At 38.1% G+C, this 25626-nt stretch overlaps 1 protein-coding gene across 10 annotated transcripts in view; it reads left to right on the top strand.

Moving 5' to 3' along the window:
* Positions 1-25626, top strand: part of CNTN4 (contactin 4) — an 874155-nt gene that overhangs the window by 799163 nt on the left and 49366 nt on the right. For all 10 annotated transcript variants that reach the window (XM_023620062.2, XM_023620061.2, XM_070238574.1 and 7 more), the window contains one exon: positions 5834-5961. In XM_023620062.2, the coding sequence (XP_023475830.1) occupies positions 5834-5961 (128 nt within the window). The remainder of the gene's footprint in view (positions 1-5833; positions 5962-25626) is intronic.

Here is a 25626-nt window from a genome sequence, read left to right as displayed (position 1 = left end):
TTCTGATACTATCAATGATTTAAAAAAGAGCCTACAGGTAGGTCAGGGCTAACCTGTTCTAAGCCAGGAATGGATTTACATTTTCAATTCTTTTTATCTAACTCTATTACTGTTAATGAGTATTAGGAGGAGCTCCAAGTTCAACGTCAAGCTAATAGCTACAGGTCAGTCAATAGTCTGAAGTGGGGGAACTAAAGTGAAATAGAAACTTTTAAATCTCGTCAAGAAACAAACATGAAAATAAAACTACCTTTGGATTGGATTCAGGGGAAACAACGAATATTGAAATATTAAAAATTCTTTTTCTAAGTTGGTGTAAGAACCAAACTGAAAGGAAGCAAGTATCTAAATATTAGTGTTGGGGGCCGGCCCGGTGGTGCAGTGGTTAAGTTCGCATGTGCCACTTCGGCGGTCCCAGGTTCGCAGTTCGGATTCTGGGTGCGGACATGGCACCGCTTGGCACACCATGCTGTGGTAGGCGTCCCACATATAAAGTAGAGGAAGATGGGCATGGATGTTAGCTCAGGGCCAGTCTTCCTCAGCAAAAAGAGGAGGATGGGTAGCAGTTAGCTAATTTTCCCAAAAAAAAATAAAATAAAAATCAATCAATCAATCAATCAATATTAGTGTTGAGTTGCATTTCAAAAGTTCTTTGAGTAAGTCCAAATTAGCACCCCAAGGCCAAATGCTAGCTTTATAGCTAATTCCTCACTCATAAAAATCCTGTGTAACAAATTAAAAGCAACAGGTCATTGTGTGCTTAGCCTTTATCTGCAGAAATATATAGACAAAAGTATATGATACAGCTGTATATGAAGAGAGATAAGGTCAGTTTTTTCATATTCAGAAATCCATGGTTATTCCTCCGTAATAGAGTTAATCAGTCTTCTAGCAACAAGTTCTGTGGAGCTAGCCATCGCAGAGTCATCTCCAGAATCTATTCCCTCCTCTCCACTTTCACTGCCAGTATCTCCTGAACAAGTTCAGTAATTTCTTTAAGCGATTGGACTCATCCAGTTGTAAGAGCTTAAAACCCAATATCCAATATCTTAAATTATTGGCTCATATAACTGGAACATCTAAGGGAAGTTGTTAGCTTCAGGCATGGACAGAAACAGGGACTCAAGGATGCCATAAGGTCTCTGCCTCTCTCTCTCTGTCTCTCGGGCTCTGTTTCTCTTTGCTTGGCTTCTTTAACGCATGCTTTCTATGGCAGGCAAGATGACTGTGAACAGTTCTAGATTTCCAAATTTAACAGTTCAGCGAAAAGAGATTGTTTCCTCAAACAGCTCCTGGTTTTGGTGTCATGCCTATCCATAAGCCAATCACTGCAGACAGGAGAATAGGGTCTCCTGATTGGCCAGGCCTCGGTCCCTGCCCATCTTTATACTACAGATGGTTCCTCGTTGGAAAAAGTAATGCCCATTCTACTATGCATTTATAGAAATGTGTGCATTATGGTATATAAGACATTCACATTATTTCTAGATATATAATCATCTAAAGTCCTCCTGATTTATACAGGCCTGATATATAGGAGGTGTTTAATAGATATCTATGAATGAATGAGTCCAATTTTTCATCCTCCATCTATAACAACTTGATGTCACCCATATGCTTCATTATTCATAATCATGTGTTGTCGGACTTCAGAGGGGCAGAGCTACTTGGTAGTAATCTTAGTCTTAACAGAGTCCGTTATAAATGTTTGAATCAGTGGATCTAGGAGGGTACAGAGCTTTAGTTAATACAACTTGTTTTTTTTTTTTTGAGGAAGATTAGCCCTGAGCTAACATCTGCCGCCAATCCTCCTCTTTTTGCTGAGGAAGACTGGCCCTGAGCTAACCTCCATGCCCATCTTCCTCTCCTTTAAACGTAGGATGCCTACCACAGCATGGCTTGCCAAGTGGTGCCATGTCTGCACCCGGGATCCAAACCAGTGAACCCTGGGTGGCTGAAGCAGAACGTGCGAACGTAACCACTGTGCCGCCCTGCCAGGTCCTAATAGAACTTACATGGTGCACATTACATGCCAGGCACTGCTGTGAACACTGCATAGCTTTACAACACCCTATGAGATATAGTTACTTTTATTATTCCATTATCTCAAACAAATTTAGGTACAGAGACATTAACTTACCCAGAGTCACGTAGCTTATAAGTGGCACAAGACTGATTTGAGCCTAAACAGTTTAGTTCTAGAGTTTATGTTTTTAATCACTACGCTATATTCCTTGGATAAAAAAGTGGTTGAATTTCACAAACAGTTCCCCCAACTTCATATTACACCCATATTTGTATTATACCTAGGAAGAATAAGTAGTCACAGCAATAGGATATGATTTAATGACTGCTACTAAAAAGTGTCCCCTGTACAAATTATCTCCCTTACTGACCTTCTCCATTACCTGAAATTCTAGCATTGGAGGCTTAGCTCTTTTACTTACCTCTTTGTGAATAACCATAGGAGGATTAGAACACTAAACCAATGTCAGGCACTGAAATCTTAGAAATGAATAATACAGTAGTTGACAAAATGAACTTGTCATTTCACAAGGCCCATAGGAAATTGGACAGGGAAGCTTTGAAGATAAAGGGCAAAGAGACTTTTGTGAGAGATGGTGAAAAGCTAGCTGGGACCCACAGCTGGAGTAGCAACAACATGTTTGGTGCCTTTTGTGCAATGGAAATACCAAAATTAGGGATGCAGGGATGGAAATGATGCTGGGAAAGACATTTGTACAGCACTTTACAGTTAATAGAACTTTTCACGTATGTTATCTCATTATAGAAGATAATCGTCATAATATCCCCCAAGATTAAAAAAATAAAAACTGACATAGACCAGTAGCTCTCAACTGCAGGTGATTTTTGCCCCCAGGGAACATTTGACAATATTTGGAGACATTTTTGATTGTTAGAACTTGGGAGGAGGGACAGAGTTACTGGAGTTCGGTGGGTAGGGGACAGGATGCTGCTAAATATCCTCCCAAGGACAAAGAATTATCTGGTCCAAAGTCAATAGTACCAAGATTGAGAAACCCTGTCTTAGAGCATAAGTAATTTGACCAAGTCAGATACTTAGTAAGTATCAGGGTCAAGGCTAGGACCCAAGTCATCTGATGACAAATTCTTTGTTTCTTTATTCATATCCTTTGGCATAATACAGTGAGATACAGGTGATGGCTTTACGTCTGGGGAATTACAATACCACTTTAAATGGTATAAATTATTAATAGGCCTTTGTGCTATGAAAGAGTCAGCTTACCTCTCAGAGTGTTTAAAATGCCCCAGGCCTATGTTACCTCATGGAAGATGACTCCATATTCAAAACACAAATGTCACCTTCCTTATTGAGTTCACATATGCCAACAATTCACAATTTCAAGTGCATTGTTTTATAAATAGGAATATGATTAACTTCTTTAAAGCTATTTTTGTGATTATTGAGGTAATTAGGATTTGATCACCACTCTATTTTTGTCAGTACATCTGCTCTTTGGCTAATGGGGTGTCATATGGTATTTACTCAGCAGTTGTTATGTGTCTATCTGTGGTGTGAATGAACAAAGGGCCTCCTTGCCTGTACCTTATACACTGATTTGGGATGATAAGTTAGTTTGTGTATTGGCTTCAGGTTATTAGAAATTTGGAGTGCAAAAAGCAGGCTGATTTAATTGCTATATTAAGAGAAATTATGTTAAGCGAACACTGTCCAATTTTCCCCATATGTACAAATGATTAAATAAGAGGACATAGTTTTAAAGTTGAGAGAGAATCACTACCTAATAAATACCAGGAAATGTACCAGAAATCTCACTGAACCTATCTCACCTAGTTCTTACTATCAACCTGTCAGATTGGTATTGTTAGCTCCATTTTATAGATGAGGAAGCTAAAACATAGAAAGTTAAGCAAGTTGCCTCCTGTCACATTGCTAGAGCTCACTGAACTGGAATTTGAACTCCCATCCTTCTGACTGCAAAATCATTTGTAGCGTTCTTACATCTTCATATCTTCTCATCAGCCTAAATCATAGAACCTAGGATAGGGTCATCAGGAAGTCTACAGCTTCTCCATCCCTAGAGCCTTCACAAAAAGTATATACAGCATTTGCAACCCATTGTATTTAAGATTTGACCTGTAGTTTTAAAATGCTTAGCCAAAAGTTCTATTAAGTGAATCTGTGCTCATTCTACACTCCTTATTTAAAATATTTGTAAAGGACTCTGTTGAGACAAATGCTAGTGCCTAGTGGCTCAGTCACTCTGAATTCCTATAACACATTATTGATTTTTCTCTTAGAATATTTATTTATTTATTTACTTATTCACTCAGTCACTTAACAGATACTTACAGGACATCTACTACATGTCATCCTATGTACTAGATCCCAGAGATTGAGTCCTAGTACAAACACAGTCCCTGCCCTCAATGAAGCTAATATTCCATGTGATAAGACAGTTAACAGCAAACAAAACTTCTAGATTGTGTTTAATGAGAAGAAATAAAGTGGCTGCAAGAAAAGAGAATGACAGGGAAGTCCACTTTAGAAATGTGAGTCAGGAAAGGTCTATAAGTAAAAGCAACCTCTAAGTTGAAGTCCTGAGAGAGTGAGAAGGTGTCAGCTATGTCCTGATGTCAAGGCAGGCAGAACAGCAAATAGGAAGCTCCTGAGATGGGAAAGGGTTTCAGATATTCTAGGAACTTGCAGAAGACCAGTGTGACTACAGTTCATTGAAGGATAGAAAGATTAGAATGAAATAAAGTAGGCCAGAGAGAGGCGAAGGCCAGAGCCATTAGACCTTTAGGTTCTAGAAAGGAATTTATTCTGAGTGCAATGGGAAGCCAACATAGGATTTTCAAGCCTGGCAAGTGATGTAATCTGATTTATATTTTAAAATATCATCTGGCCACTCACTGAAGAATGCATTGAGGGACAAGAGTAGGAATAGGCAGATCATTTAGGAGGCAGATCATTTGATAGGCTGGGTGAGAACAAGACAGCAGAAGAAATGCAAAGAAGTGGGTATATTTGAAACAGATAGTAGAGGCTGAACAGACATTTACCTGAATGAACTATCTGTGTACAATTTTTATGGCTGTATATCTTATTCATCTTTGCGTCTTCCTCCTCTGCTGTAGTCGTGTTGACAACAGGGTTCTCTAGAATCATTCCTGGTCCAGCTTTTGTGTCTGTCAGGGAAAGTGTTACCTTCCCACTAGCTAATAGATATTTGTCCCTAATTTTGGGGCCTGAGATGTGCCATCTGCATTTGCTATTCTGCCAAAGTCATACCATGTAGTGGAATATTTTAATTTTTTAAGTTCAAATCTTGCATCTCATTAAAAATGTATTGTGTGACATATTTAAGAAATAAATATGCCTAATAATACTTCATTTAAGTTAAGCCTCTCATCTGGAAGAAAATACTTTCAATGAAAATGCATAAAGGGGCCAATCAAGGGAGTATTTTTCTATTCTTTATTAGCAGTTTTAAGACTAATGGTTATCTACAATAAGCCTTCTCTTTGCATAAGGTGCTTAGAGCTGCCGAAGAGACAGAATGGTTACAACATATCTAATATTTCTAATAGCTGTTCCAACAGAATGTTGAGACCATTTTAGCAAGAAAGGTATTAAAAGTACTAAATAAGTCACACGTCCTAATTGTATTTATGTGTATGTAGACAAATATGCTAAATAAAGACGAGGCTGTCAAATTTTGTAGCCATGATTTATAGTTTGAACGATGACAGAATGACAGAAATCATTTCCAATTAGTCGTATGAGACAAACTTACCATTTTTGGTTTATTTGCTTTGATTTCAGAATTAGCATTTCTGAAGATGGAAGTCTCAGAATCGTCAATGTGACAAAATCAGATGCTGGGAGTTATACCTGTATAGCCACTAACCATTTTGGAACTGCTAGCAGTACTGGAAACTTGGTAGTAAAAGGTAATGACTAACCCAGAGAACACATGCATTAATATTTGTGTCCTCATTTCTAATAATGTAATCTATAGATGTGGCATCATTCATATTAATATGTACAGATATCACTGTTACTAAATTAATTCATCATAGCAAACATGATATGATTAATAATTCTTAGAGAACTGCTGGTAATGAATGTGATTGAAAGGCTATCTTATTTCAGAATCATCCAATACAATTTTGAGAATTACAGCCATTGTATCTATTATAGTATGTAACTAATGTTATCTTCCATCCTTTAATTAAATTTCTTTCAAGTCTCTATAGATTTGAAATTCATGTCTAGGAACACTGTGCTAGCAAATTAAAAACCCATGACTCAAATACTATTTTTAGCAAACATTGTTTAAACAATGACATTGGCGATTTTTAAAAGAGCTGCCCTGGTTATTCAGAGATATGGATACGGATTATTATACTAATAAAGGGCTTTGATCTCCTCTGTGCTTTGCTTTAGTCACCCAGCCAACCCTGTCGGTTTTAAGGAAATAAAATTTTCCACATACCTTAGACTGGGTGCTTTATAGTTTATGACAGAAAGTCCTTGATGCTCTTAGCACAGCACATGATGTGAGTCTATTTCAACACCAGGTTGGTGGGATAGTGTGAAAGTAATTGTGAAGGATGAGATTTTAATTTACATTCATTTGCATTTCTATCACTTTATATCTTGCTGAGTCATAGATTTTTTAAGTTGAAAGGATCTTGGCAATGATCTGACTGAAGAGATAAGACTCAGGTGGTGACTTTCTCAAGGTCACTAGTAGCAGAAGAAGGATGTGAACCCAGAGATCCTGATTCTGCATTCTGCTGGGTTCTTTCTACTCATCAGGAAATCTTTTTACTCATTTTTCCTGTTTCTCCATAATGAATATGGATGGGTTATATCATATTATTTCCTTCTTGCCCATTTGTAGCTCCCTCTGTGAAGTAAGATAATCCAAGACAAATAAAAATATCCAAAAAGAATATTTGCCTCAACTTTATTTTAAAGAAGGCTAAAAAGAACCTAATTACATATTTGGGGGCCACTGAAAATTGGAAAAAGACTACCGTTTAGGGAAGCCTTTTTATCATAAACATACTTGTCTATGCAGATAGAAAATTCCAAGTCCAAGAGTCGTAAGTAAATCTGTATTTAGATTGACTTCAGCTATTTCAGTCTATTAATTATTCACTCAGAGCAATAGCACAGGCGTATGACTGACTATGTGTTCACCTTGTTTCTCAGGGCAAAGGAAAAAGAGGTTGGATAATATTTATAAAACAAAATTCCAGCTAGAGGTCTTGCTAACGTATGGCTATCTCAGCTATGAAAGGAAACTTAGTGATCAACTAGGACCAGGAGGGATCCCAAGGTTTCAGAGCTGGTTAGTTGCAGAGCTGGGACCTGTTAGAGATTATTTGCTGGTTATGGACATACAAGAGAATAGTAGGCAGCTGTCTTAAGTAGTGATTAAAGGGCAGGGGTTAGAGTCGGGAAGATCTGGCTTTGCATTTCATTTCTCCCTCTTACCAGCTCTGTGACCTTGGGCAAGGTAATTAACCTGTGTGGGTATAATAGCAGTGTGACTTCATAAGGTTGTTTTGTGGCTACGATAATCTGTTAAGTGCTTAACATGGTGCTGGGTACTTAAGAAGTATTAGTAGTTGTTTTGTTGCTGTTGTTTGTATTTTAATAAAACGGCTATATGTACATTCAAAATCTTATTGAAATAAACACTTATGAAGTTTCCACCCCCAACCTATTAGAATAATTAGCAAAGAGAAGTGAGCCTGCCACAAAGAAATGACTGAGAGTGTGAAAGATTATAAACATTTAAACATAGAAACCATATGTGTGCTCTTCTATATTGTTGAAAGTGGGGTATTTTCACATAGGAACAAGTTACGTCCTGTATTTGATTATCATCCTTCTCATAAGCCTTGACTTCCTTGGTTCTCAAGACAGTTGGCAGAAAGGAAAGTCCTCTGATTCTCATCAGAGTTCATATCTCAGCAGGACATCCAGCCCCAGGACAAAGCCATTCCCAACTATCCATGCAGCTCCCTGGACTCACCTTGTACCGAATCATGGTGCAAAGCTTACAGATATACCACTGATGAAATATGCCATGGTCACCTCATTTTTAGGGTGGATATAAATGTTGTTGAAATAGTAACCTCTACCTTTTTTAAGAACTAAATACTTTTATTTCTTGCCTTCTAGTAAAATGTAAACTGTGATTTCCCAAGTATGGTATAATAGTTTTAGGCAGTTCATAGTTAATCTGGTTTTTTTATTTTAATAATTATTAGTTACTTTCAATGTGTATCAGAACAGTAGTTTTCCATTAATGGTAAAGATAAAAAATCTCCTTTCAAAATATATTTAAGTAAAGAAGTGAGTCAGTATAAAGTATTAAATAGACATTGTTATGAGAGAATATGTAAAAAATCGTGAAGATGGTATGTGAAGATTGGGAAACACGATTTAATGGCAATTTTTAGGAAAGTTTTGGAAAGGACTTGGAGGGGCATGTGACAGCATCAGTGTATGGTGCCTGTGCTGGCCATGTGTTTCGCTAAGGCATAGGGAACACTTTAAAACCTGCAATTTCCTAATAGATGGGAGAAGGAGAAGGACTGGGGCAGGAAGAGCCTGGCGGCCTGTGAAAGGAGGAAGGCAGAGATGTGCAGGGGTGAGGGTCCCCGCCCGATTGCCAGGTACTCGACTGCAGTCAGTTTCTCCACAGAAGTCCTCTGAGTCTCATATCATTCTTCGAGACGAGGTGGGTGAAAAAAGAGAGAGATGAGCTTTATCTGGTCAATATGTTCACAGAAGTTAACAATCCTATTACTTTGGGTAAGGTCAGAAGATATTTGAGTGAACATTCATCTCCCAGTGCTTGGTTCTGACTCCCATTAGCATTAATGGGAAGGACGTGTCTGTGCAGAGGGGCCTTCACACTGCCAGGTCTCTGAGAGGGATATTAACATAAACTGAGAAATACAATTTAAAAATCTGCACCATAAAGCACGGCGAAGGCAGAGAAAACCATTCTGAACTCCACGTGAACTGTGCCAAGTACTGAATCGCACATCAAAATGCTTGAGCCGTGCACCTTTAATGCAAATGTAACAGTTTAGCCCGAAATATGAGTAAGTGCTGTATTTTAATTCAATTTTGAGATCTACAAAGGGGCTAATTTATCAAAGAAGGTGTTCTCTAACCTTAAAATGTGCTTGTGTTCGTTTTGATCTCGTCATATGTCTGGGATTAAAACGCCGTGAAGGTCAGACATCAAAACACATCTTCTCTAAGCTTTTTACAGTAATTCTATCATTAACAACACTTTTAAAATCCAATTCTCTTCCTCCCCCTGCCCCCCAGTCTTGGAGACAAGTGGAACACAGTGTCAAACAGGGTCAATAAGTAGAGGAGGAGAAGGAGGAAAGAAATCCACTACCCCAGGTACAGGAGGTTTCGCTGGCAAGCAACCATAAAATGGCGAAATATTCAGATTATGCATGAGCAGGCTTCCCAAACTGCAGAATTCTGACAGGTGCCCAGGGGGGTTCTTGATTATCATCCCATCATCTGAATTTCTAAATTTTACTTTTTTAATTTTTTAAGCTAGTTATAGTATATTTGGGATTTGCGATTTAATTTTAAGCAAGAAGAGTTCTGAAGTCAGACTCCTGAATCCTACAGAAAGCATAATATTTGACCTTTAGACAAAGACGTGCTTTAGTGACATCATTTTGTCAACATCTTTAACAAGTATATGGAAGGCAGGCTATATTTACATGCAATGTTGTACTTACAAATTTATTTTTTAATAGCAGAGTTAAAAGCCTGCAGTTTTGCATGACACAGTGTCTGTCTGCACAGGTTTCATATGACAGATATTTTTAAGTAGAAGTCCTAGAGAAGAGTAACTTAGAGTATTTGCCTTGGATGCAGTTCAGCAAGATAACTATAGTAATAGCAACCCCAGCTCCCATTGATCACCTCCAGGGCTCAAAATGAAATGCAGGGCTTTAAGCTATGGATGCTATTACCATACTTCTCTTGCTGAACTACATCCAAAGTGACCTTGAGGAACTCTGTGGCTGGCGGTTCCAGTCCATACTTTGAGAAACCCTGTCCTACATCAAAGAACTTTGTACATGCCACCTAGCAAGTGAAAGTTTAGTAGCATACTTAATAGAAATGCTGATTCCTGGTGCCTCACCCCTAACTTAATAAATCTAAATCTCTAGGGAGGAGGACTAAAAAAACTATATTTTTAATTAACACCCTACTTGATCCTCATACACATCAAAGTTTGAGAACATTGCATTTTTAGGAGACGGCAAATTATGGCCCGTGAGTGAAATCCAGCCAGTTGCCTATTTTTGTATAGCTCAGGAGCTAAGAATGATTTTCACATATTTAATTGGTTGAAAAAAATCAAAATAATAATAATATTTTCAGGTGTGAAAATTTTATGAAATTAATATTTCAATGTCCATAAATGAAGTTTTAATGCAAACAGATGTCACTTGTTTACATATTGACTATGGTTGTTTTTGTGTGACAACGGAAGAGTTAAGTAGTCACTTCAGAGACCATATAAAATATAAGTACCTACATACTATTCTTAATTTTGCTTCTTCGCTAGCAAAGCCTAAAATATTTATTATTCAAATTTTTACAGAAAAGGCCTTACTGATCCCTTCTTCTGATAACTATTTTCCTTCCCAAGACAGATCCTCACAATTTGGTCCAAGATATAGCCTAGCCAGGTTATACACAACTTTTACTGCACCTCATGCTGATCTTGCATGCTGGAAATGTTCACATCCCCTTGATGTCAGACTCCCTCAGTGTGATTACAAGCTGGTCTTGGTAGGAGAATTTCTTTCCCAGGACCTTAGCCTCACCCCAGCATCGAAAGGGTTGACCCCACTACTTGGATATAAGTGGAAAATCCAGAGGGGAGGCGATCAGCTCATTGATTGAGAGAGAAGAGAAAAATAACTCGGCAGACACTGGAACAGAGTATTCAGTTTGATTCTTCAGGATTTGAAGAGGCCTCACACTGCTGGAACCAGACTGTCAGGCCAGGGAAAATCCTAAAGCACAAAATACATCAACTGAGGTTTTTCAAGACACTAATCAAGTCCTGAACTTCCCACTGTCACTAGCCTAAATCAGTTGCACTGTTCCACATTAAGCTTACACACCTCTCAGGCTGCTGGCTGTTCTTCTCCTAATATATATATATTTTTTCTTTTGAAGTTGCCCTATATACAAATTTTACCCTCATTTCATCTGGATTTGAAAAGATTTCTTTTTGTTCTTCTGTTTGTTTAAAATTTTTTATTCAGTGCACAGAATTACTTTTATAATAATAAAAAATAATTTGTACTTTAACTATGTTTGATAGAAAAAAGACTCTCAGTACAATTTAACTAACACCACGTATACTCCTAACATGAAATTACTTTGTGTTCTTGTTCTCCGTCCCTGTAAAGTGAAGATTCTCCTTGTGGCTTACTGAACATTTAATTGATTCCTTTATTGCCAGAATTAGGGCTCATTGTCCATCTCATCAAGAGTTTGTTTATGTTTAGAAGAAAAGATGCTATCAACACATATATATAACAGACAGAAAGGAAATTTTCTTACCAACACCAAAGAGTGTCTACAGCATTACTACAGTGCACTATAGAAAATTCTTCTTCTCTTTTAACTGTAGGATAGTGAGAAACATCAACTTTTCCATGCTGAGCATGACCAACACAATAATGTCATGTCTTTTCAATTGGAACCTTTTTTGGAAATGAATTTGAAGCAGCCCACATCTTCTATGTAAAATTATTCAAGGCTTTATCCATATTTGACTAGGGATCAATCAGAAATCAGTAACCAGCAGTGACGTCTGGCTGCTAACCCACAACAAAAGCTTTTAACATTGGGCCCTTATAACAGAATGCACTTCAACCTAATTAGATGTCTTCCACTGGAACCAATTATTTCTAGGCGATAATTAAGGGTATTTCTAATAGGATTAACACAAACTCTGACCAAGGCATCTAGAGTAGGAAGGAAAAGTTAGTTGTTAGAAATACTAAATGCTGACTATGATAGGTCTCTTGGTAGAAGGACAGTGACCAGAACATTTCGATACTAGATCCCGTTAGATCTGAGAAGACCTGCCACACTGGAGTTTGCAACAGCTAAGATAGGAGAATCCTGAGGGAAGGATAGGTAATTCCTATATTCACAGACCATGACATAACCTGGAAATCTCTTTGTACCGAGACATGAAGCCAAGATCTTGAAACAGCGTAATTATTACCCCAGACATTCTTGTGAGGCCTAATGAGGACCACATAGATTTAGCAAATAGTGTGCCTTTAGCGATATCAATCATGGATAGAATGATTCCCCTTTTGTCCAATTCTCTTTGTAAAAGAGGTTCTCACCATTTGTAATGTTGAAATTTAAGTTTATTGAGATTGCATACCCTAACAGTCTACCCTGACTCTATTCTGCCCATCATTTCTCCATCTTTGGTCTAGAGGGAAGACGTAATTCCTTAACTATTGTATTTCTCTATTCCAATTCTGCCCCTTCATAGGAAGGCCTCCATGACGAAGGCAGGCTTCACATTCTTGCTTTTGGTATAAAAGACACACTGTGGCCCAACAAGCTTTTGAAAAATTATTAGCTTCACTAGTAATCAAGGAAATGCAAATTTAAGCACCAATGTGATACGATTTTTGAACATATAAGATTGACAAAAGATAAACATCTAGGGGCTGGCCTGGTGGCATAGTAGTTGAGTTCACATGCTCTGCTTTGGCAACCCAGGGTTCACAGGTTTGGATCCTGGGCGCAGACCTACACACCACTCATCAAGCCATGCTGTGGTGGCATCCCACATAGAAAGTAAAGGAGGATTGGCACAGATGTTAGCTCAGGGCCAATATTCCTCACCAAAAAAAAGGAAAAGAAAAAAAATAAACATCTGGGGCCAGCCTGGTGGCGAGCAGTTAAGTTTGCACATTCTGCTTCAGTGGCCTGGGGTTCGCCAGTTTGGATCCCGGGTGCAGACATGGCACTGCTTAGCAAGCCGTGCTGTGGTAGGCGTCCCATATATAAAGTAAAGGAAGATGGGCATGGATGTTAGCTCAGGGCCAGGCTTCCTCAGCAAAAAGAGGAGGATTGGCAGCAAATGTCAGCTCAGGGCTAATCTTCCTCAAAAATATAAATAAATAAAAATAAAAATAAAATAAACATCCAACAAAACCTTTTGTTGGTGACAATCTGAGGAAAATGGTACTCGCTACACTATGAGTAAGAGTGCCAATTGGAATAGACACTGTCAAGAGTAAGTAAATTGAAAAAGCGCAATCTCCATGTCCCAACAATTCCATTTCTGAGTATTTAGGGGAAATTATACTTGTTCTGAGGTAGAGTTGACAGATTTTCATCATGTTGTTGGTAGTGACAAAAAAATACACAAATTAAAGAATAATACATAGGTTATTATATCGTATAATGCATGTAATATCATTTAATATAAAATTAGTAATAGAAAATAATACCATGTAATTTTTAAATGTAAAAATACATGTTCAACATAAGGACTAACTCATGATAGTATTTTTGAGGGAGGGGTCTGGAGCAAGATTAAGTGAAAAAACTTTAGCTGTACTGGTAATATTTTAATTGGGTAAATTTTTAATTTATCTTCAGTGGGGAAAAAGCTGGAGGTCTATGAAAAAAATGTTAAAGACTGTTAATTCTAGAAGTAGGAATATGAGTGTTGGTAAAAACAATTTTGTATTTTTGTATGTATAATAATCTCAAATTAAAAAGAAAACCTCAGGTCAGAATTTTTCTACATGGTTAGACATTGCAGTCAAAATCATAGAAACACTAGATTTGATTTTCTACTTCTCTCCCAGATATTGTAGCATAGATAAAACCTTATTACTAGTGATATTTAACCCATTTAATCCAAATACTTTCTTTTAAGGAAAAAACTCTACTGTAGAATGAATGAAATAATTTATTTCCTAATGAATACTTACCAATCAAGATAAACAAAACAAACAAAAAAGGCAGACAGAATATGACTCTTTGGCTTCATTAAATGTGAAGCACATAATTAATTTCTTTTCCGGCAATTCAAAGAGACTTGTGTTGTACTGATTCAGTTTAATTGAACTTATTACCACAAGCAGATAATAAGAAGTATATTGAAGATATCCATCTGGCTTGCACTGAAAACCTCAAATGTTTCATTCTTCATGGCTGTCATAGGCCATACTAATTGCCTCATTTCAGCTATTTTACGATCAGTATGATTTAGCTATTAATGTGATAAAATCCTTACTCCAGAGGAAGTTGATATTAAAAAGCATAGATCTCTGACCTACCTCTGCTACCAGTTCTGAACACATCCCCAGCATTATTAAAGTTGTATATTTCTCAAATACATAAGTAAAAATCCATCTCTTTGTCATGCACATCTATTTAGGTTACATCTGTCATCTTATATCTTACTGTAGAGCTCTTACCCTCCTGAAGAAAAAAAATGGTTTATCTTGAGTTTTTCGGTCGATGAAATGTTTAAAGATCAATGTGGTTTGTTTTCAACTGTGCTGTGTTTTCTTTTTTCTAATTTCCAAAGCTGAAATGGATTTTAAATGGCTAATTGTGTAATAAATAAAGTGGAAAGTAAAATTAAGCACTTTTATCTTCTGTTCCTAAATGTCAAACTTCCTGTGGTTTGAGAATGATGCTTTGTCATGCAGACTGTTTTTATGTGGACATGATCTCTCAGAAATAGGGATGTGTGTGCGTGTGTGTGTGTGTGTGTGTTTTAAATCGTTGGTCTCCTTGTATTTTAAAAGTGGTCGCGTGCAGGAAGGCAACACTTGGTCCCAACTCTGAAAAGGAAAGTTTGGTCTATTACAAACCCTGAACTAGAAAAGAGATGTGTCAGAATAATTCATGAGTGACTCTCACCTTCCTTCCTTAGCATTTGTTTTCTGTGCCAGAGGTAGGAGGGGTATTGCACTCTCAAAGGAGTAACCCCTCCAAACTGTGATTGAATTTCTCTGGCTGTCATAGGCAATCAAATCTAAGAAAACCGCCCAAAAGACCGTAGGCCTTCAGGTTAAATACGGAATCTGACCAAGATGAAAGCGAGTTAATTAACATTTCCATCATCTCTCTCTGATTTACTCCAGCAAGATCCATTTCTAAAAGGTTAAAATGGTTGTCTCTTTTATGCAGCCATTTGAAGAGCCAAAAGTAGGTTACTGGTTATGGGAGAGGAAATGTAAGCAGAATATTTAGAGCAAGAGTGGCTATTACGTGGCCTTCTAGCAGTTCTGTAATCGGTGTGCAAACATGCAATACATGTTATTAAGTGAAGATTAGCAACATCTGCTTTGTAAATTTCCCAAACTGGAAAGCATGTCATCTATTACCACATTAACTTTTTCCTCCTTTCCCTCTCTTCGGAAGTAGAACTCCTTGTAAGTGTAAGTAAAGCTTGAATTCTACCTAAAAGAGTGGAATCCAAAGAGTCTAATCAGAAATGCCTTCTCTTCCATATATACTTTCATCTGATCTCTTCTGATGTAACATATATGTTTGTCAATTGGCTTTGCCCACAGCATAAATAAAACATCTGGTCACCATGCTATTTGCATGAACACTTCTTGATGGATAAGACAAAGGAAGTTAAATTATAAAGACCAGTATAAGTGATGAGGGGACTCTCTGATGCAGTCCAAATATGAATGAATGTCAAAAGATACAGAAGACCTAGCCGTTTTCTTCCATCTGGACACTGTGGGCCATGGATCTCAAGGGTCAGAATTGCCTACAGGCTTTTAAATAACATTCCTGGACCCTCCCCTTGACCTGCTGAACAAAGAAATAGAGCTGAGTTCCAAGTATAGAAGGAACACATAGGAAAGATTACCTAACTAAGAGGGTAAAGGTGATAATTAAACTGAGAATTAAGAGATGAGTGAGTTCACTAAGTTAAAAAATGTGCAGGTAATCCCAGGCCGAAGAAATTTATCTAATGGCCCATAGGTGTGGAAGCCCCCAGCACATTCAGGGAAAATACAGTGGAAAGGTGAAATGAGAAACCTCCAGAGAGGAGGCCACTGAAACACTGTGGGTCGTATTTCAGGAACTGTGGACAACAGGGAGGCAAATATTTTTATTTTCTTTTTAATGGAAAGAAAGGGGATTCCATCAACTGTACCTTAATGATCTTGACACCAACTTCAGCAGAAATTTTACATCTTCTAAGAGAATTTAGAGTCAAAAGTAGTTATCACCAACATGGGATTTTTTCAATTATTTTTTAAGTATGTGATAATCCATGTTATTAGTAGAAATATTAGACAAAAGATAATCTCATCATTTAGAGAAATACACGTAAATAGTTTAAAATATTTTCTTTCAGAATAATATCTAGGCATGCATATATATGTATGTATATATGTGTGTATGTGTCTGTGTGTGTATATTTAAATCTATATCTGCCTTCAAATCTGTAAATAAGTATCCTTATCACAAAACAGTCTGTATAGTATGATCTATAACAAAAACATCATACTATACACACTGTTTTGTAACTTCTTTTTTCATTAATATCTTTCCACCAGTCTAGATTTTTGAACAATAAAAAAAAACTAGGCTTATTTTCTTAGAAATATGTTTCTTTCTCTTGCTAGTCAAAATAGCATCAGCAAGACTCCTCTGAAAAAAAAAAAATCTCTTGTGATACCTGTGTGTGCAAGATAGGGAGAGGATGCTGGAGGGCAGTTTGGAAGATTGGTTAAAATGTCTCACTCCAACAGTGTTGATTAGCTCATCAACCTGGCAGGGAGATCCCTACCATCCCTCTGCCCTCTTTCCTTAACCTTTTCCTATTGAAATTTCTTATTAGTGACACATGATATTACTAATAGTTTGCTGAGTAGGTTTCCTGATCACATGAATCATTAAGGAATAGACAAAATGACAGAATCAGTACTCAAAATTATCTGAAAAAGATATTCATATGAACCAAATGTAACAATATTAATTTAATAGTGGCAAATGTAAAGCTTTGCACTTGGCCCCCAAAATCAGCAGGAGATTGTCAAATTTTAGGGTCAGGCTATGTATTAAAGGTCTTAGTTGACTGTAAGATCATGGATGAGTCAACAATATTCTATGCTTTAAAAAAAAAAGCAAATTAAATCAGTAACAATAGAGATCCAAGACAAGAGATGGAAAAATCTAAAACTCTACTGTAGCAGTGATGAAAATACAACTGGAGGAAGATTGTTTTGATTTTCAGATAGACATTCAAATTTAAAATCAACCTAGAGGAAGACAACTGGAATGATGAGAGGAGGCACAGCTGAAGAAACCGAGGCTGGTTAAACCTAAGAAGAGGACATATGGAGGGGGAAGGAAAGTGATGGTCAATGTTTTCGAATATTTAAAGAGCTATCAAACTCTATGTGATATCAAAGGGCGGTTCTAGAATAGATGGGTGGTAAGTATTGGAACAGAGGGTATTATTTGTATTCGATAAAAGGAAAAAGCTTCAAATAATTAGACCATACAAAAGATGAAACTAGTGACTTTTTTCTGTTATTAATGATGTTTAGTTCTAGACTGGACATCTACTCTGAGGAAACATTGCAGAAAGAATCCTAGCATCACATGGGAGTGTGTGATCTGAGGGCCTATAAAGGGCATTTTCTAGTCATTTTAGCATTCTCAGGGCCTACTCAGGTGACTGTAAATGTTCACCCACATGACCCTCCCAACTCTGAAATGTTATCATTCTATGGTTTTATGGTTTGTTTTGTTTTTTAAAGATTGGTGCCTGAGCTAACACCTGTTGTCAATCCTTTTTTTTCTTCTTCTCCTCCCCAAAGCTCCCTGGTACATAGTTGTATATTCTAGCTGTAGGTCCTCTGGTTGTGCTCTGTGGGACATCACCTCAGCATGGCCTGACGAGCGGTGCCATGTCCCCACCCAGGATCTGAACTGGCAAAACCCCGGGCCACCGAAGTGGAGCGCACGAACTTAACCACTTGGCCATGGGGCCACCCCGATTTTGTGGTTTTAAAAACTTATTTCTCCCCTTTTATTTTTCTACCCCTGAGCAAAAGTATGCCCCTAGGTTAATTCTGTCACATTGTCTTTGTTTTCTCATTGCAGTCTTTCCATTTTTTTCTCCTGGCATGAATTTATCCGTAATCAGCAATGCAGTGTGGGTTGAAAAGGTTACTCTGCTAATTATGAGTAATATATTCTTAAAATAGAGTCCAATAAAAGAGTCTCTTTTCTATTTAATCAAATGTTGGAATTTAAAGGAGTTCAATACGCAATACCCTTGTTCATTGCCTGAATTTTAAACTCTTTGAGAGGTAAGTCAAGGCAATCAAATGTCAGCTTTGTTACTGGTACAGCTGATAGATGAGAGTGTGGCTAGGTACATAGCAATAGTTGGCTTCCTAAGACTGGGCCCCAAATTGGATAGACTTGTACCTCTGTGCAACCTCAGGTCTCTCGCATTACAAAACTTATAGAATGGAGGATCAACCCAATATATGTGCTTCCTTCACACTTCAAGGAGGAAGAATGGCAAAGAGCTAAGAATTCTTCTTTGTTTTCACCAAGACTCACCCCTGGATAAGGAGGAGTGAATGAGAGGAGGAGAGAGAAGAGGACTGTTAGGAAATATCAGGAGTGTTTAAATGTCAGCTATAGACCAGAGGTGGCTCTCATGGCTAATTTGACTTGAACCTACAGACTTGTTTTATTTGGCTGTGAGAGTGTTTAAAACTTATGAATCACAATGCCTTTAGACAGGGGGCGTGTATTCTCTAAATTGACCCCAGACCTCATTATTCCGTATGTCTTATATCTCTAAATCACACATTGATGATACTACCAGGCCCTCTGTAAGCATTTGACATGTAGTATTAAGTGGGTGTCATCACTCTGTAGAAAAGGCTGGCCTTTTGATTATTTCCAATTATTAAATTATTAAGTAGATGTAAATTGACCATGATGGGGATATGAGAAGAAGAAAGCTGGAAAAGGGAATGCTTTAAATCTTTCTATTTATAATTCTGTTCATGATTCTATTCTGAATCTGCATTTCACTCCCATATCTATACCAGGAGGTTATCAGTGGGAATAGGAACTCAGTTATCTGAATGGACATGGTCTTCTCAGGAGCAGCCAGTGGTTAATTGGGACAAGAAAACACAAGTCATTATCTTTGAGAAATCTGAAGCAAATTGAGGCAGGTTGTCACCTCTCACCAGGAAACAAATTAGTCCTGCCTTTAAAAAGACTCTCTGCTTTCTCCAGCTGCTGACTGGGGATTCCTGTCAACTGCCAAAGAAATAGGGAGAGTGTGGATTAATGGTACTAAAATAGTGGTCATGAGATACTACCTGTAAACTCATTTTCTCATTTTCATGAATATTTCTAATTCATCTGACTAGTGTATTTGAATGACGAAATCATGCTAGGCTTCAGCTCCAGAAAATCAGGGTGCCATCTTCCAGCCAAAATCATTAGTGTACCAGTCTATTTGGGAAAGCTTTGTGTATAAAGGAAAAGCCATAAATTGTATAATAGCTCTTCCTTTTTGCTAACTTATCTTCTTAGACTCCCTGCCATCCTGGGGAGAATTATAGTTTTAGCACAAGAAAGAAAGAGAGAAAGAAACAAAACAGAAGACAATGTGCTGAGTTATAAAGGTTGCAAATAATAAAAAACTTGAGGATATGACCTACTTTTTCTAAATTTTGTGAATATGGGAATGATTGTAGTCTAGTGGAAAGAACAGTGAACTGAAGTCCTACCCACCTGGGTTCTCGTCCCAGCTCTGTTACCACCCAATTGTGTGACCCTAAGTATATCACGTTGCTCCAGACTCTAGTTTTCTCACCTGTAAGATGAAGAGCCATGAATAGAGTTAATGCCTCTTCCAGTTCTAAATTTCTGTATTTGATAAAGAAGTACTTAGTTGGAATAAAGCATGGAAGCCCTCTAATTTCTTATTTATTTTTCACTCAACAACAACAACAAAATCTATCCAGAGGTCCTCTACCTCAGGCTCCCAAAGAAAATGAGATGGCATGCTTCATGTATGAGAGATTTGCATTGTGTGACCATTTATTTTACATGAATTCAGGTTATGATCCCTGAAGGAAAGAGAGAAGTTACAATTTAAGCGGTGTGGGCAGTTTTACCAATCGTTCCCTTCGCGAGTGGTCATGAGATAAGGATCTGAAAGGACACGGGGCTCAGTTGCCTCAGTCTACATGTACCTCTTAAAATGTGATCATCTCACCACACTGAATGGGATTCCAGTGTTTGATGACATGTTGATCTTATACCATATGGCCACCAAACACAAGCCAGCCACTTCGACAGGCTCATAGCCAAAGAAAACTGGAGAGAAATCTGGCTCATTTGGATAGCATATTGATTTCAAGGTGGTGGCTTCCCATGAGATTTTTAAGGGCAATTTTCAGTATAAAAAACTTTTGTTTTACATACTGACTTTAAAAATGAGCCCTATGATGGGGCCCACCCAGTGGCAGAGTGGTTAAGTTTGCATACTCTTCTTCGAAAGCCCGGGGTTCGCGGGTTTGGGTCCCAGGTGTGCACCTACACACTGCTCATCAAGCCATGCTAAGGCAAAGTCCCACATACAAAATAAGGGAAAGACTGGCACAGATGTTAGCTCAAGACCAATCTTCCTCACCAAAAAAAAAAACCTGAGCCCTATGTAGATGTATCAGAAAGCAATGAATACTTGTACCTGAATGTTCATAGAAGCAGTAATCATAATAGCCCAAAGTGGAAAAAAACCCAAATGTCCATCAGCTGGTGAATGGATAAACCAAATGTGATCTATCCATACAATGGACTATTATTCACCCATAAAGAGAAAGGAAATACTGATACATGCTACTGATACATGAATGAATCTTGAAAACATGATGCTAAGTGAAAGAAGCCAGACACGAAAGGCCGCATATTGTATGACTCTATTTATGTGAAATGTCTAGAACAGGCAAATGCATGGAAATGGAAAATAGCTTAGCTGTTGCCAGGGGATGGGGAGAGGGGAGAATTGGGATTGACTCTTAATAGGTACAGGGTTTGTTTTAGAGGTCTCGGAACATTATGGAAGTAGATGGTGGTGATGGTTGCACAAAGAGTAAATATACCAAAAAAAAACCTCACTGAATTATAAACTTTAAAAGGGTGAATTTTATGTTGTGTGAATTATGTCTCAATTAAAAAAGGAAAAAATAAGTAATGATCTATTTTGCACAGAAAGAAAAAGAAGTAATGAAGTCAATTTACCAGCTGTGCTATCCAGGAATCATCTAATTCCTAGAGCTTGATATGTTCTTAGGCATCACCAGCTTTATGACTCTCAGTTACTTAGGAGCTTCTCCTAATCCTTTTGCTGTGATCGCGGGCTTCCACTCTACTCCTGGAAGACATCCTTGGAGAATACTCCCACCACCAGTCTTCCATTCGCTATAGCTCTGTAGACTCTTAGCACCCTTCCTCTCTATTCCTGTGACACCATGCCAGATATTAAGAGCATAGTAACTGGAGAGAGAAGTTCTCTAGTACATCCAATATAGTCCATCTGTTCCCTTCTCTACTAATACATTGTAGGGGGAAGAATACAGGTTTTGAGATAGACAAATTTGGTTCAAATCTCAACGTTATCTCTTACAAACTGTTCAAAGTGAACTTGTAAAATGAGTATAGCAGAATCTCTTGCATAGGATTGGGAAGACTAAATTGGATAATATATTTACATTAATTAGCATATATCAGCACTCAAATATTTATTACCTTCTCTTTCTCTGACTACTGTTCACAGCCCACCAATTGAGAGCTCCAGCACCTGGCCAGATGGTCATATTCTAGAAACATCTTGTCTATGCCGTTGCATACTTGGTTTCACAAATAAAGCATGTCCCCCATGTTGACTGTGTCTTTTCCGCTCAGTTCCCTCTACCACTTCCGTCCGCACTCTCTCTTTCATTTGGTCACATCATCATCCATTTAATCCTCCCATGATAAGAATCCCAGGAGACATCCTGATTACTACCTTGACGCTACTCCTATATTGCTCTATGTACATCTCTTTCAATGCACCTGTCACATTTTTACAATCTATTTATGACTCTCACTTGATTGTTGTTCATTTTTGAATCTCTACTGCCAAGCATGAAGTTCATTGATAAATCAATGAGAAATCAGACATAGTTCATTTTTCTGATGAAGAGATAACTTCCAGCTAATTGACAGCCAATAAGGATAGGCTTTTATTTTCCCTCAAATGTCTATTACTCTTTTTTGAATTTTTTGTATTATTTTAGTAAAGTAATAAATATCTGTAGGTCCGTGATCAACTTAAGAAGACTATTACCAGAAACTTACATCTTCTTATGTGCTCCTAATCCATCTGTCTGCCCACCCCCCACCATTGTCCTTCTTTAGCCCTTTGATGAACTTTTAATATCTCTCAGATCCATGCCCAAGTTTTGTAGACAAACTGTACTGATAGGTTTGCTCAAACGTTATAGCTTGCATTGTTTTCTGTGTCATCTACCATTACTGTTTTATTCAAGTAAAGGAAGAGATGATCCAATATCCACAGGAAAATAATATTAGACACTTTACATGGCACAGAACACACACCACCTTGACTGAGTGAGACGAAACAGAAAGGTATTGTTTTCCCCATTTGTAGATGAGGAAACTGAGGCTCAGAAAGGTAATGCAGGGGCTGGTTGGGTAGCGCAGTGGTTAAGTGCGCACGTTCTGCTCTGGTGGCCCAGGGTTTGCCTGTTCCAGTCCTGGGTGTAGACATGGCACTGCTTGGCACGCCATGCTGTTGTAGGCGTCCCACATATAAAGTAGAGGAAGATGGGCACGGATGTTAGCTCAGGGCCAGTCTTCCCTAGCAAAAAGAGGAGGATTGGCAGATGTTAGCTCAGGGCTAATCTTCCACAAAGAAAAAAAAAGAAAGAAAGGTAAAGCAGCGTATTTCAGGTACTGAGCTAGCAATCCTCAGGTCAGAATCCAATCTTGAAACTAAATGTCTGTTGTTGTTTCCCTTACACTCTACACTTTGAGTCAGAAAAGCATATGACAAAAATAAAAATGGTGCGTACTTCATCAAGATGCTGAGAAAATTAAAAGAGAGAATGCTTTAAAGTGCTCAATACACTACCCGTCCATGTGGTAAACATATAATAAATATTAGGTATGGTTATTATCATTTTTGTACAGATTGGCAGGTCAAAGTTTGAAACTTCTAGAAAATTCTGTGACATCCCCTAAGCCACTCTGGAGCAGTAACTAGTCACTGGGATCAGTGATTACCTTGAGGCCATCTTAGTGAGACACAGGAGTATAACTGGTGTATTCAGCTCTGGAAAATATAAATCTCATAGTTACATTGACCAAAGCAAGCCTTACTGCTGTGATACGTGGTAGAGTCTGCTCCAACTGCGCTTAAATAACCGTAACTTTAGCCTATTTGGTTTCTCACTCTGGGTAATCTTGATAAAAATTCAGGATCTCTCCGAGCCTCGATATCCTCATCTAGAAAATGAGGTTCATGCGTTTCATTTACTTATGTATTTGTATGTTTTTTTATTGTTTTTGTTTTTTGGCCGGTGGGCTTTGATAATGTAGATACCTCCAGAAGTAAGGTTTATTTGTGTGTGTGTGCACACACACCTGTGCATGTTGGTCTTTGTATTTCATATTGTTATGTTCATACTATTATTTTAATACTGTGAGATATTTGGATAATTTTTCTTTATATTATAAAACTCTCCTCCTACCACCCCACTCCCTAACTCCATTTTTTGGCTGACTCCAGCTCATCCTTCAGATCCCAGATCTCCTTCAGAAATCTTCTCTGGCCATCTTATCAAAAGAAATTTCTTCCTATGATTTTCTATCATAGTACCCTATTCATTTCTTTCATAACACACTTTATAATCTAAACATACTTTTTGGTTTTGCTTATTTGTGCATCCATCCTCTGTCCCCCTAACTAGAACGTAAGCTTCCTGAGGATCAGAACTGCTGACCTGTACCCACAGTCTTTAGCATGTGCCTTGCACATATTAGGTGCTCTGTAACTATCTTGAATGAATGGATGAGTGAATGAATGAATAAATGGATAGGTCACATAATCAGTTCTCCTTTTGCAGCATGTTAGAACCACCCTGTTCTCACAGTCGATTCATAAATTGGCCCAACTGGAATGACCTTTGAGATCCTTGGAAGAGATGAGATCATCTCTTCCTGCCCATTCTTCTTGTAGAGGAAACTAGAAAGGGGAAATTTCATAACCAAGCTAGGTCCCAATAGCTTGCGCCCCCTTCTACTATAGCATATTGGCCTCCCAAAGAAGCTCAGCAAATTCTTGTTATTAAACTAACAGCTGAGCAAATTAATAAGTAGCAGACAGGGAAAAATAGAGGGCCTCAGTGAGGCACCATGAAAGGCATATGGGCTTTGGTGTTTGACAGCCTAGTTTCATAAACCAACTCCAACCCTTCTGAGCAGCCCTGTGACCTGAAATTAATCGTTAGGAGTTTCAGTTTCTTCCTCCATAAGATAGGAAATCCTACTTGTTGAAAAAATTAGAATTCTCTCTGTAAAGCACTAATAGCCCCTGGTGTTTAGTAGGTACCTTTAAATGATAATATCATTGTGCTGCCAGTCCTTTCTCTACCTGCCTCCCATCGACTCCACTACCCTTTATCCAACAGCAGTGTCTCAGTGTGCTTAACTTGGTATCTTGCTGTGGTGCCCTAAAAATGTACCAAAATGCCAGCGATGTTTTTGTAGCTGCACCGAGGACTGAGAGATTAGTCACTCTCTTCTCAGAAAAAGTAAATCATTACTTTATATCTACTTCTTATATTTATGCTGTTTACCATTGTGCATGTATTATAAAACCCACAAAGCAGTGCTCTCAGCAGGCAAAACTGTTCAAACCTGCAGAATGTCTTGTTTTGTAGTAGGTCTTTGACAAACCGGGATCTGCCTGCCCTGAACTCTGTTTTCTGAGGGACGGTGCTGTGGGCAGCTGGCGTCTGTGAATGATCTCTGAGTGACTTGTACTTTATCAAAGAGCAGGTATGATTTCCCATGTATCTGATTAACCTTCTCTGTAAGATTGCCATCATTTCTGTAATGCCAGCGGATTATTCTGTGCTTGGAAAGATGGATATCAGCTCCTTTTAATCAATAGCCTACAAAAGGTGTCACCTGGATCTGCCTGTGGTTATCTATAACGTCTGACTGAAAGGGTGCTGTCATTTGTCAAATAACTTGATTTAATTTAAAGCACCTAGGAAGTGAAGTTGCCTTTATTTTAAAAACAGTATGCAGAACAATACGTCAGGTTAGTAAAATGCAAGCTTGTTTTCAGCTAGAAAGAGAGACTACCAAGGGGGTGAGACACCCCCTTATCCATCTCCATTCCACGGGACCGGCTTAGTAACACATATGTTGGTGTGGAGTGAGAGAGGAGT

Source organism: Equus caballus, chromosome 16 (genome assembly GCF_041296265.1).
Source record: "Equus caballus isolate H_3958 breed thoroughbred chromosome 16, TB-T2T, whole genome shotgun sequence".
Lineage (NCBI taxonomy): Eukaryota > Metazoa > Chordata > Mammalia > Perissodactyla > Equidae > Equus > Equus caballus.
The sequence above is the reverse complement of the archived record's forward strand: the minus strand, read 5'-3'. Positions and strand labels throughout refer to the sequence as shown.